This window comes from Pistacia vera, unplaced genomic scaffold (genome assembly GCF_008641045.1).
Source record: "Pistacia vera cultivar Batoury unplaced genomic scaffold, PisVer_v2 Contig840, whole genome shotgun sequence".
Taxonomy (NCBI): domain Eukaryota; kingdom Viridiplantae; phylum Streptophyta; class Magnoliopsida; order Sapindales; family Anacardiaceae; genus Pistacia; species Pistacia vera.
The window spans coordinates 1,171,528-1,185,221 of NW_022196713.1; the positions used below are offsets into that span (position 1 = coordinate 1,171,528).

Here is a 13,694-nt window from a genome sequence, read left to right on the forward strand (position 1 = left end):
AATGGATCGAAAAACCACCTCACCTCAAAAAAAAAAAAAAAAAAAAAGTAGACTCTTTATCTTCGTCCCTCTCCTATAATGGACTGGAAAACCACTTTGTCTCCAAAAAACCAGCGTAAAACTCCACAAAACCACCCTTTTTCCAAAAACAGAGAACCCAAACTCAAAAATAAACCAAAATCCCTCAAAATAAGCCCCCAAACATTTCACTCCCTATTTTTTTGACGTAAAACAACAAAAAAACCAAGAAAATAAGCTAAAGAGCAAAGGATTGTCGAGTTCAATGGCCGAAAATGAAAATCCCTATGCTTTCTCTCTCCCAAAACAAGTCTTAGTTCAAAAATGTGTTGAAGAAACAAATCGTCACCGCCTTTAAAGGACTCAATTCTGCCAAGTGACAGGTGGCAGAATTCTATTGGCTTCTAGAAGGCGAAAACTTTTCATTTCCTAGCTCTCTTATCTTGCATGTGATCCGTACGAGACAAGACATGCAAGGGTCCTGACCACGTCGACCCATAATCCGTCAACCTTGCCAAACCGGAACGGCTCAGATGTTCTCAAAAAGATGCCTTGATAGAATGTCGAGAGTCTACACCTTCACACCCTCACCTTTTCGAGATCTCGACAATTACGTTGATCGGTAAAGGCCACCGATCCACGCTTAACTAGCCAACAACACCCAAAATGGAACGGGCTAAGCTAGCACTGGATAATTGCACATAAAGGATCCAAACGACAAACATTTCAGTTGGCTTAGGTAAAGCGCTCCACACTGAACACCGCCGAACCAGGCAAGTACGCCTTTACTTAGAAACTCCACATGAAATCCTTGCGAATTTCTTTGTCGTTCGGCTCGGCCATTGATACCGAGCCGATTTAGACGTGTCCCCTTAACACCTTTGATGGCCTAACTCTCCACCCAGGAGCAACAACCTATTCACATCCCAAATGTGAGTAATTGAATCTACTCTCTAAGCTAAATACCCTTTAGCTTAGAGGGTGAGGGACAAACTGTATGGGCCAAAAATCATATTAGACTTGATGAGGTCCAATAGCATCGTTAATATGTGACGACCTAAAGTCTTGGCCCAATCCTGATTGAGCCCACTCTTAGAATACCTTGGAAACTACCTACTCTATGAGTTGGGCCACCCCCAAGTTAAGTTGAATTGGGTCTGGCCCATTCACCCACAACAGTCCATAACAAGCATCCGAATCCTAACCAAACTCCTATTTTAACAAGATCCCATATCTCACTCAAAGAGGAAAGCTTAAACTGATAAAGATAACAAATCTAATCTCTTTCCAAAAAAGAGAACTTACCTGCTAAGTAAGACTTAGAGTCTTATTAGGATTTCGACCCCTTGGGTTCACTATATAAACAGAGGCTGACCCTCTCATTAGGCATTGAAAAATCACCCTTAAGTTCCAGCTCTCATATTAGCAAACCCACAGCCTACTTCAACTTCCCTACATTGCTAAAGCTCCCCCTGGTCACAGGAATATCCTCCGCAAGTCCATCAAGATTACCAGTGGCTCGCATCACAAGATTATGTCTTCAATTCAATTGTAAATTTTAGCGTTTGCAAATATAGATCTTAGAACTTCATGATTTTCACAAACAAAATAATTAAACAATTATTGGGAGAAAACATACCTAACCCTGAAGCCATGATAATAAACCTTTGAGGTAAAAATTGATTTCTCCTCTCTTAACCCTTTTACATAGAATGCTAAAATTAATGGGGAAAAACATTAGCTCTTATGGTAAAGGGAGGACCAGTTTATATATAGAGAATAACAATTAATCTGATACATCTATCAAGTATCCATTAAATGGCTATGATTCATTACTCAATAACCACATGTAATAGTCAAATTTATTTGCACATGTAACTAATAAAAAAATATTGCACATGTAACCGATAAATTTAAAACAACTAGTAACTGCCAACATTTTGAATTAAATTCAAATTAGTGGACAACTGATGAGTCACTTCTAACAGTCTCCCACTTGGCTTATCTAATAAACCAACATAAGTGGTTAATGATATAACATCAAGCATGCAATAACAATGAGAACCTTTCTTTATGCCCATCACAATCACCTTAGCATAACAAACTACTAAATGTGAATCATGTCGATTGTATGTTGTTTATGTAAAATATTTCCTTTCATGCACCATTACAAATAGTTGTTCATCATACTCGATCTATAAGTTATATAAACATAATGGTCCACGATTATGGCTTAAAAGACTATCATATTTTCTTTGTCAATTATGTATACATCAATACAAGAAACATGAATATATATATATATATATAGATATATAGATATCCTATATATTATATATATATATATTCAAAAACACAAATTATTGAGCTCAGAGTGTTAATGCATCAATTATTATAACTAAGATCCATTTTATCTACATGTTCTTTAAATGTCTTTGGTTGCAATCCTTTAGATAAGGGATCTGCAATCATGAGATCTATCCTAATATGTTCAATAGACACTCGTTGTTTCTGAACCTCCTCCTTAACGGCAAAATACTTTAATTCCATATGTTTAGCACCTCTTGAGTATTTGTCGTTCCTGGAGAAGAAAACTATTGCGGAATTATCACAATAAATTTTCAGGGGCTTGATAATGGTGTCAACAATCTCAAGTCCTAAAATAAAGTTACGTAGCCATAATGCATGAATTGTAGCCTCAAAACATGCGATAAACTCTACTTCCATAGTTGATGAAGTGATGACAGTCAGCTTAGCACTCTTTCATGAGACTACTCCTCTAGCTAATCAGAACAAATAACCAAAAGTAGATTTCCTATTGTCTAGGCATCCAGCAAAATCTGAATCTAAATATCCAATTATTTCTAAACAATCGGATCTTCTATATGTGAGCATATAATCCGTCGTTCCTTGCAGATATCTCAAAACTTTCTTCGCAACTTTCCAATGATCAATTCCCAGATTACTTTGATACCTACCTAACACACCGACAGTAAAACTAATGTCTAGTCTAGTCTAGGTTTGTGCGTACATCAAACTGTCAACAACCGAAGCATATGGAATTGGTTCCATTTTCTTTCGTTCTACATTGTTCTTTGGGCGTTGCATGAGACTGAATTTATCCCCTTTTTGCATAGGGACAATGCTTGCTGAACATGATTCCATGTGAAACCTCCTCTATAATTCTCTCAATATATCCTTTTTGAGACAACCCCAACGATACTTGTGATCTATCTTAGATCCTACTGATCTTTTGGTATATACATCAATCAATATGTTTTCCTTAAATCCAAAGATGTTATGGTATCATTAAACTTAAGATACCATTGTTGAGAAGCTTGTTTAAGTCCATATATTGGCTTCTGAAACTTACACACCATATGACATTTTCCTTCAACTGAAAAGCCTTCAGGTTGGTCCATATAAACTTCCTCCTCAAGATTTCCATTAAGAAATGCTGTTTTCACATCCATTTGGTCCAACTCTAAATCATAATGTGATGTGTTTGTGAAAGCTTAGAGTGAGTTGTAATTGTTCTAAACAACACAAACATACAAAACACACTAAAGTACATGAACTAGATAAAGTAAAGATAAATTAAAGATAATACACAACAAATAACAAGATAAAGTAAAGATAAGTGCCAATGATCTCCAAAGCGTAAAGGCTACACCACCGGCTATGAAACATCACTAACAAGATAGAAGCCAAATTCCCAAGGCTTAAAGGCAACGCCACCGGCGAAGGGTCTCCAAAACGTAAAGGCATGGCCACCGGTTTTGAATTCCACCACCAAGCATGGCAAGAACTTGGATAAAGGAAAAATGATAAAACTCTCTCAAGAGCTCTCACATTTTCATTTCTAAAAATTTAACTCTCAACTTGTATTACAATGAATGAGAAGACCCCTTTATATAGGGTTACATTAGATTCCACATAGGAGAGAGAATTACAAAGTCAAAGTCAAGATAATAATAAAATATGAGACACATTTTGATTAGCCACCCTAAATGTCCCCTAAAAGCCAAAATGCCTACAAATATAAGTAAGAACCTTTAACCTAGAAATTTCCCAAAATGGTAAGGAACATGGAGCCATCAAGGATGAAAACCTTGTCTTTGCTAAATCGGGAATGTCTTGAGCTACCCATGTTATAATCTTGTCCACTCCATTAAATGCCTCCATGTGCATATGTTTGATTAGCCTTTGTTCTCTCCATTTTAACTTGAAAATCTTAGCTCCAACAATTCAAACTACACCCAAATAAATGGATTGGGCGTATTGGATCAACAATTTGAGGGGCTTGGATGAAATGGGCTTAACTTGAGCTCATCTTGCTGCATTCCTTCTCCTTGGGCTGAGTTGACTATGGGTTTGGATTTGTCTTGCACTGTTACTTCAACTTAGGCCGATTTGCTTCTAGAATTATGAATGGCTTTTCCTATTAACTTTGCTTGGCTCATATAAAGATTAATGGACTACCTTGAATGTGAATTCGCATCATAACGAGCCATTAATGCCATAATAATTCTTAAAGAATCCTTTTTAGAAACTATGGAAAAAGTCTATTTATAATCAATGCATTCTTTCTGAGTATAACCCTTGGTAACAAGTCTGGCTTTATATCATTCTATGTTGCCATTTGAATCGCGTTTGGTCTTAAAAACACTAACTCTTTTTGGACCTTTAGGCAACTCAACGAGATCCCAAACTTTATTTTGTTCCATGGATTTCAACTCTTCATTCATGGCATCAATCCACTTATCAGACTCATTACAATTTATGGCTTGTGAAAATGAAACCGGATCCTTATTAATTCCAATGTCAAAATCTAACTCTTGCAAGTGAATCACATAATCATCTGAAATTGTAGGTCTTCTTTGTCTTTGAGACCTTTTTAATGATGATTCTTGTGATACTTCTTTGTTAGACCTTAATGGATTAGGTTCTTCATGGAATGATTCTTGATTTAATTGTTGTTCGTTATTGTTGAAACGTTCTACAATAGGAACAACATCCATAGTAGATTTAGGTAAGAGAGTGTCCACCCTTATCTCTCTGCTATCTATCTTCCGTTGTTCATCACTCCCACTAATCTCATCATTTTCAAGAAATTTTGCATTACCAGTTTCCACAGTTCTGCAACTATGGTTAGGACAGTAAAACCTATACCCTTTGGATTTCTTTGGATAACCAATAAGTATCCACTGATTGTTCTAGAATCCAATTTCTTTTCATGTGGGTTATAGATTCTTACTTCCCCCGGGCAACCCCAAACATGCAAGTGCCTTAAACTAGGTTTCCTTCCATTCCATAACTCAAAAGGAGTTTTGGGAACTGCTTGACTAGGAACCCTATTCAATAAGTACACGACGGTTTTTAGAGCATGCATCCACAATGATAAGGGTAACGAGGAGTTAATCATCATACTTCTAACCATATCCATTCATATTCTATTACGCCTTTCTGCTACACCATATTGTTGAGGTGTATTTGGCATAGTGTATTGTGCACATATGGACCGCTTTTCAAGAAATCTTGTAAATGGACATGAACATTGTCCTGGTTCATTATACTTCCTGTAGTATTCACCACCTCTATCAGAACGTATGAATTTCACATTTCTATCTTATTGCCTTTCAACCTTATTAATATATATTTCAAGGGCATTAATTGCTTGAGACTTCTCATGCAACAAGTGAAGATAGCCATAACGTGAAAAATCATCAATAAATGTGATGAAATACTTTTCTCCACTAAAGGTTGGAGCTTCAAAAGGTCCGCGTATATCAGTGTGTATAATTACAAGAAGCTGTGAACTTCTTGTGGCTCCTTTCTTATTGTGTCTGGTTTGCTTTCTCTTAATGTAATCCACACACATTCCAAGATCAGTAAAATCTAGATTTGAAAGAATCTCATTCTTTACTAACCTTTCTATACGTTCTTTGGATATGTGACCCAAACGTCTATGCCACAAGAAAGATGAATTTTCATTTAATCTACCACGCTTAATTCTAGAATTACGATGTATTGTGAGTAGGGTTTCAGCAAAAATACGATCAAGATTTAGTTTATATAAACCATCACAAAGAATACCAGATCCAATAAAAATAGTATTCTTATACAAACTAAAACAATGTTCTCCAAACCTAACAATAAAACTAGAAATGTCTAATTTTGAAAGAGAAACTAATGTACGAGAAATACAAGGAACATAAAGGGTTTCTAATAGATCTAGGTGATGGCCGATATCCAAGATGAAGTGATAAGTCCCTATTCCTTCGACCAAAGCCTTCATTCGATTCCCCATAAACACAAAGTTCTCATTTGGACTTGTGGTCCAGATCCTAAGGAATCCCTACATTGTATTGCAAATATAAGTGGTAGCACCAGAATCAAGCCACCAAGTATTATAAGGAACTTCAGTCAAATTTGATTCGAAACATACTAAAGCACTTGGCTTACCTTTCTTTTTGAACCAAGCCCTGCGTTTATGGCAATCTTTCTGATAGTGCCCAAGTTTCTTGCAAAAATGACATCTATCGGCCTTGCGTTCCTTCTTTGATTTTTAGAATCATCCTTAAACTCATCCTTTTTCGATCATTTCTTCTTGATTCTATTTGTCTTCTTTTGACCAGCTTCATGCTTCACAACGTTAAGTGAATGACCTTCTTGATTCTTCAACCTTAATTCCTCCTGTACTAACTTACTGGACAATTCATTTAAACTCCACTTATCTTTAATAGTGTTGTAGTTTACTTGAAATGTCCCATACTCAAGATGCAATGAGTGAAGAGTAAAGTGAATTAAAAAATCATCATCAATGGTCAAACCTAACCTCCTTAATTTTATCGCTATGTTCGTCATTTCAATAGATGATCGTCCATACTTCGAGAGCCGTCATACTTCATGGCTGTCAAAGAAGACATCAACGTTGCAGACAAAGATTTATCTGTAGAACGAAATCTATCTTCCACAAAACTAAGGTATTCTTTAGATTGTTAGTTTGTGGAAGAGAGTCTTTAATGTTGCCAGCTATTGTCATCCGCATAAACATTAGACAAAGTTTATTTGCCTTATACCATTTTTTGTGATAGAATTTCTCTTCATCAATGTTGGTATCAGTAATATCAGCAGGTTTCTGTTCATCGAGAGCCATGTCCAAATCTAAAACTCCCAAATTGAAATGAACTTGCTCCTTCCATTCTGAGAAATTCAATCCGTTAAACATGACAACGGATGATGCTTGAGAATGTAAAGAAAGAGAAACTGAAACTGCAATTAAATACTCACCATTAGCTTAAATAAAAACATATCCAGAAAATATAATTGTAAGATATATCAAAGTTCTCCTTTAAATAGATACAAGGATATATCATCATTCAACATGCCTATTTTTCTTTATGGGTGATTACATATATTTTTAATTAATTATATTTACTATCTTTGGATATGTAAATAAAATCAATGAAAAATATCAACTCACCTCTTTATATTCTTTATGCATAAAAACTGACTGACCTTTGGGTATGTCTAAATTTCTTATGGATAACGAATCTTAAAAATTCTAGGCATCAAAAGGACAACTTGAAAATTTACATATTTCAAATTTAACACCGTACTAGTTTGGCCACTTTGGTGACTTACAAACTATCATAATATCAAACATAAGCTTATGCACATAATTGAAAATTATAAAACCTTTTCTGCGTGGGAGCATAACCCTCCTCTCTCATTTTCACCTCCAACTGTCTCGGTAATTCATAAATCTGCTTGCACTCTGGGTGGAGTCTATCATCATAGACAAATCTATGGGCCTCATTCTTAAACTTCAACCACATTATTCCCAAAAGTCTTCTTAAAACCCTTCTCCTTTATTACAGCTCTAAGCTTTGCCACACTACCCCATCTCTCATCCAGAGCATATATATTTGATAACAGGATGTAATACCCAGCACGTTTAGGATCTAAGTGGAACAGATTCTTCGCTGCAACCTCCCCAATCTTGATATTGTGATGAATCCTACAGGCACCAAGCAAGGCTCCCCAAACATGGGGCCCAGCTGGAATTGGCATTTGGTTAATAATGTCCAGGGCCATGGATAACTCTCCCTTGCGGCCAAGAAGATCAACCATTATCCCATAGTGCTCCGAATCAAGACCCAGTCGGTATTCATGCAACATCATATCATCCCAATCCCCTCTTCAACCAAACCTGCATAACTACAAGCAGATAAAATTGAGAGGAAAGTAGCACTGTTAGGCCTAACTACAGGACTCCTGGCCATTTGATGGAAAACTTTTAATGCTTCTCTTCCTCGCCCATGAAGTCCATAACCAGAAATCATAGCACTCCAGATAACATCATCTTTATAACTTATCCCTTCAAATATTTTTATGGCATTGTCTATGCTACCAGATTTTGAGTACAACTCTATGAGTGAAGCCCCAACAAAAATATTGTTGTCAAATCCTTTTCTGACTACATAACCGTGAAGGCAGAAAGCTTGCTGAAGAACTCCTAATTCTGAACAGGATGCAAGAATCTTCACCATTGCAATAGCATCAGGTTGAGTATCATCTGATAGCATGTCGCGGAACACTTTCATTGACATGTAAGCCATTCCATTTAGAGCATACCCACCTAACAAAGCAACCCAAGAGACCACATCTTTATTTGTCATTCTACGAAAAACATCAACAGCTTCCTCAGGCGAAAAGCATTTCATGTACATATCAGTTAAAGCTGTGGATACGGAAACTTGTAACTCAAAACCTTTCTCAGCAGCCAGTTCATGAATCTTATTGCCCTCTTCTAAATTACAAGAAGCTGCACATGCTTGTAAAGCAATAACAACCGTAACTGCATTGGGTTCAAATCTATTCTCAATCATGTCATTGAAAAGCTTTAGGCCTTCAACAGCAGCACCATTTTGAGCATAGCAAGAAATCATTGAACTCCCTGATATAACATCTTTCTCCGGCATCTTCCGAAACAAATTAAAAGCATTTCTTGTAGAACCCGTCTTCGCATACAAATTCAACAATGAGTTACACAAACTTAAGTCACTAACATCAAACCCCTTCCTGATCACAAAACCATGCACACACCTCCCAATCTTAAAACTCATCAACTGTGCACAAGCAGAAATCAAGCTTACAAGTGTCACCCTATCAGGATTCACATTCTCAGCCATCACCATTTGATGAAAAAACATCACAGCTTCTTCAGGAAACCCATTCTGTTCATACCCAGTAACCATTGAAGTCCATAAAACAATATCTGGTTCAGAGAACCCTTTAAAAACATTCAAAGCACAACCCATTTGCCCACATTTTGAGTAGAACTCGATTAACCTAGAACCAACAAACATGTCAACCGCATTCCTCGCGTTCTTCACAACAAACCCATGTACCATTTTGCCATGCTTAAGCGTACGCAAACCTGCACACGCCTTTAAGACAATGGGTATAGTAAAATTATCAGGTTCTTCTCGAGTACTGAAAATCATGTTATTGAAGAGATAAAAAGTATCCTCCCATCGTTTCTCTCTACAATAACTCCTAAGCGTGGCGTTATAGAGGTAGACAGTTTTTTGAGGCGTTTCATCGAACACTTTGTGCGCATAATCGATAAAATTGATCAATAGAAATTCGCGCACAGAACATTGAGCTTTGTAGCAAAAAAGCTGTGATGGGCAAAGCCGGTTTTGAGAATTAGAGAATGTAATTGTACCAATGATTTGGCATTGTGGCACGAATTAAACAAACTAACAAACAGATCCGTCCTTGTCAATATAAGTCCCATTTCCATTCTCCAGATTTTTATTTCTACTTTTTAGGGAAACAAATAACTACAAGATTTTTGAAATATATACCATCTCAATATTGTTTCTTCATCTATTTCAATCCAAACCCTATTAATTTTTCTTTTTATTTTTCATTTTTAACAGTCCCATCTTAGCTGGCTGCTTATTTTATTACTATATTTATATGAAAAAGGCAACCGACACCAACGTTTTGCACTGAATTTTTACATTGAACAATATGTCTACTGAATCAGACGAACCACGTATTATGTTAATAAATATTTCACGAATGAACGACCGTCCATAAAATATGGACGACCAATGAACTCTCGTCCATATTATATGGACGACCGTCCATAGTAGAGGACGACGTTCATCTTTCAATATTAACAAATTTTAGTTTAATAAAAAAAAAATTCTTTTAAATTTTCAATTAAAATGTTTAAAATTTAAGCTTCCCAAAACAGGTTTTATTTTCTTTGCATTTTGTTTATAAATGAAAGATAAAATTGAAAAAAATAAAAATAAAAATGGAATGGACTGTCTTCCACTCATTTGGATGGCCGTCCATGAAATGCTCAGACAATGTCCAACTGCGCCTTCATACTTTTACTTAAAATCAATTTTTTTTTTCTTTTATTTCATCTAAAAATTTTACACTTTAAAGATGAATATTTCACCTTAATTAAACAATGGACAGGCATCCATCTAAAAGGGACACTTGTCCACTGAATATAAAATTTTTTGGACCAGCGTCCATTATTTTTCTTTTAAATTTTTTTGAAAAATGAACATCTATCCATATAATATGAACGGGAGTCCATTAAATATGGGCGAGCGTCCATAAATGTTGAACGGCCGTTCATTCATGAAAGATTCTACCATGTCGCGTCTGACTGGTTGTCATGTCATTCGATACAAAAATTCGGTGTAAAATTTCGGTGTCCGTAGCATTACTCTATTTATATTGTATTTATTTTATTAATTTTTCTAGGATTGGGATTTTGGATTTTTTAATCTCAATTTTTTAATTGTTAATACAAAAATCTATACCAACTAGAGTGATTCGATCGACCTTGGCGGGATCAAAACTGATGTGTACGTGATTACGGATAATTAGCAATGAATAAGTAATGAATGCAGTAGAGTAAATGGCAAAGAGATTTTTAAAGTGGTTCGGCGAAATAAACTCTTGAGTTTACGTCCACTGTTTTTGTATTTGCTGTGAGAGTTTACAATAGTAATTTTAGAAATACTTTCTAACCCTTTTCTCATTGTTTGAGGGGGTTTATATACAGAGTTTGCACAAAAGAAAGAGCGAAAATAAAAGGATTATAGTTGAATTGAAATGTAATTTCGATATTCTCATGATTGGGCGTTGTGATTGCGTAGCGATTGTTGTCAATATGATCTCTTTCAAGATATCTGAGATCCAAAGTTATCTGGGAATTGGTTGAATGATCGCGCAGATTGTTTGCGACTAGCTTGTGTTAGGTCGAGCTATAGCTCGACGAGCTTATGCTAGGTCGAACAATCGGTGGAGTCGAGTTGGTTCTGGGTTATGCTATAACCTCATGATACTCTAAGCTTGATGGAAAAATCACACACAACATCTGCTCCCTAGTATTCGATGCTTGTTTCGAGCTTCAAAGACTATTGTTCGATTTGATATCAAGCTCGGCGTGGTCAGTAAGTCATCAGACGTTGATTCGGTCGAGCTTCAAGGGTCGAACCCATGCTCGATCGACATACTTTACACTTGGATCTTCTTTCCTCTGTGACACCTGTCAAACTTGGAATATGAATGGTCAAGACAATTATGTAAATTTTACGCGGTCATGTTGCATTAAATACGGCAACCTGTGACAATCATATTTCATCGCGCATGGGTGACTACAGTTGTCCATGCACGGAGTTGAGGTGATGTATGACGACAATTATGATCACAACAGTCTGACAATTTATCGCCCCTTGGAAATGGCTGACACGTGACCACGTCCAAGGGTTAGGATTGTTCAATAAATGGAGGGTTGAAATTCACTGTAGATTGACAGCTAGATCGAAACCTATCCTTTTGCCTCCCATGCAAGCTACCATAAAAGTTAACGAAGCCGTCAAAAACTTACTCAACTTGCAAAAATTCCCTGAACCAAACACAACCTAACACAACCTTTAAGTAATTTTATCAACTTCGAGTTTGAAGAACAACCTACCAACTACGTTCTAGGAAAGTCCTTCATTTTGTTTCAGGACATATATATATATGTGTGTGTAATATTTTTCTTTTCCTTTTCGCACATTACATTGACGGGAACAACCAGTAAGAATACTAGGGGTGTGGAAATCCGGTTAATCGAACCGGATGAGGTGTTTTTTGAATCAAACCGATTTTTCGGTTCAAGCAATATTCTGAACCAAAACCAAATTGGAATATCATATGAACCGATTTTTAACCGAACCGATAATTCGGTTTAAAAAAAGGTTAACCAGTTTTAAACCGGTTTCATACAAAATCTTAAATTCTAGAACAATTTTATAACAGAACTTATTCACTATCTCCGATTATTCTCACAACAAAAATCAACAAAATTTAAAACTGCAAAATAATCCCAACTTTCTTCCCAATCTTTTAACACTATTCTCCTCAATATTTTAACTTCCCAGTTGCATTTACAAGACAAAAATCATGGATTCATGAAGGAAAAACCAAAGAAAATAAAAAACTTAAAACTAAGAAACCCGTTTGCTATAGATCCGATGGTTAAAGAAAATGAGAGATGAGAGTGGGTTGGTTAAGGATAGGTGTATAGATGTGGGGAAGAGAGACTTGCAGTTGTGCTGTTGCGGATGGTGGTGGGGAAGCTTGTTACCGATGAAGGTGTAAACGGTTTCCCGATACCAGATCGCAACCAACCGGCAAAGGCTTCGATCTAGATTACCATACGTCGTCGACAACCAAACACAACTTAGCATCTGGATTTAAAATGTGAAATAATGGCTTTTGTGGAAGAGAAAAATGGTGTTGGTAATAATAGGAGGAGGAGTGAAGATAAGGAGGGGCCAAGTGGGACTGTGAGAGATGGTGGGTATTTGAAAGCGTGAGTGGAGTCTTTTAAATTTGGCCGAACGACTAACAAGTACCTAAGATTTTCCGTAACGACAAATGGGTACCCAAAAGGTTTGGAATCGACAAATAAGTACTTTCCGTTCTATACCGTTAGTGATTTCCGTTTCATAAAGGGTAATACTGTCATTTTGCCCAGCCACCAAATTTTTAACTTTCAAAAATCTCTTCGAAATCTGGAGCAAAACTTACTTTAGAAGCTTCACTTTAAAAATTGACACGTGTCCCATTAGTTGACTTTGAAGGAAAAAAAAACAAAACTTGGCTTGCCTCTTCGTTTTCTTTTCATTTCTCTGTAACTCACTCTCATTTCTCTAATTCTCTGAAGGAAGGTTGTGAAAGAAGTTGCACCATTGTTTGGGACCATCATCGACGACGACGACGACTGAACAACGAAAACTGAACAGAGGCCGACGACGACAACAACAAAGACGAAAACTGAACAACGACGATGGCTGAACAGCGACGAAGTTGCGCCATTGTTTGGAGACCATCATCGACAACTATGACTAAACAACGAAAACTGAACTGAGGCCGCCGACGACGACAACGACAACGAAAACGAAAACGAAAACGACAACTGAACAACGATGACGACGAAGACTGAACAACGACAATCGAACGAGAGAATAGTGGGGTAACAACGACGGTGGAGGACGACTGAACTAAGGCCAGCGTTATTAACAGTATAAATCATCGACGACGACTGAACAACCAAAACTGAAGGGTAAAGTTTCTTCTTG

The 13,694-nt window shown here is 36.6% G+C and overlaps 1 protein-coding gene across 1 annotated transcript; it reads right to left on the reverse strand.

Moving 5' to 3' along the window:
* Window positions 1-4,643: 4,643 nt before the first annotated feature.
* Window positions 4,644-9,826, reverse strand: LOC116118341 (putative pentatricopeptide repeat-containing protein At3g01580). Its single transcript, XM_031404323.1, is given in 6 exon segments — window positions 4,644-5,234; window positions 7,094-7,293; window positions 7,742-7,844; window positions 7,846-8,207; window positions 8,210-9,659; window positions 9,662-9,826. Coding segments are annotated over 6 exon segments (2,871 nt in total).
* Between the last annotated feature and the right edge of the window lie 3,868 nt (window positions 9,827-13,694).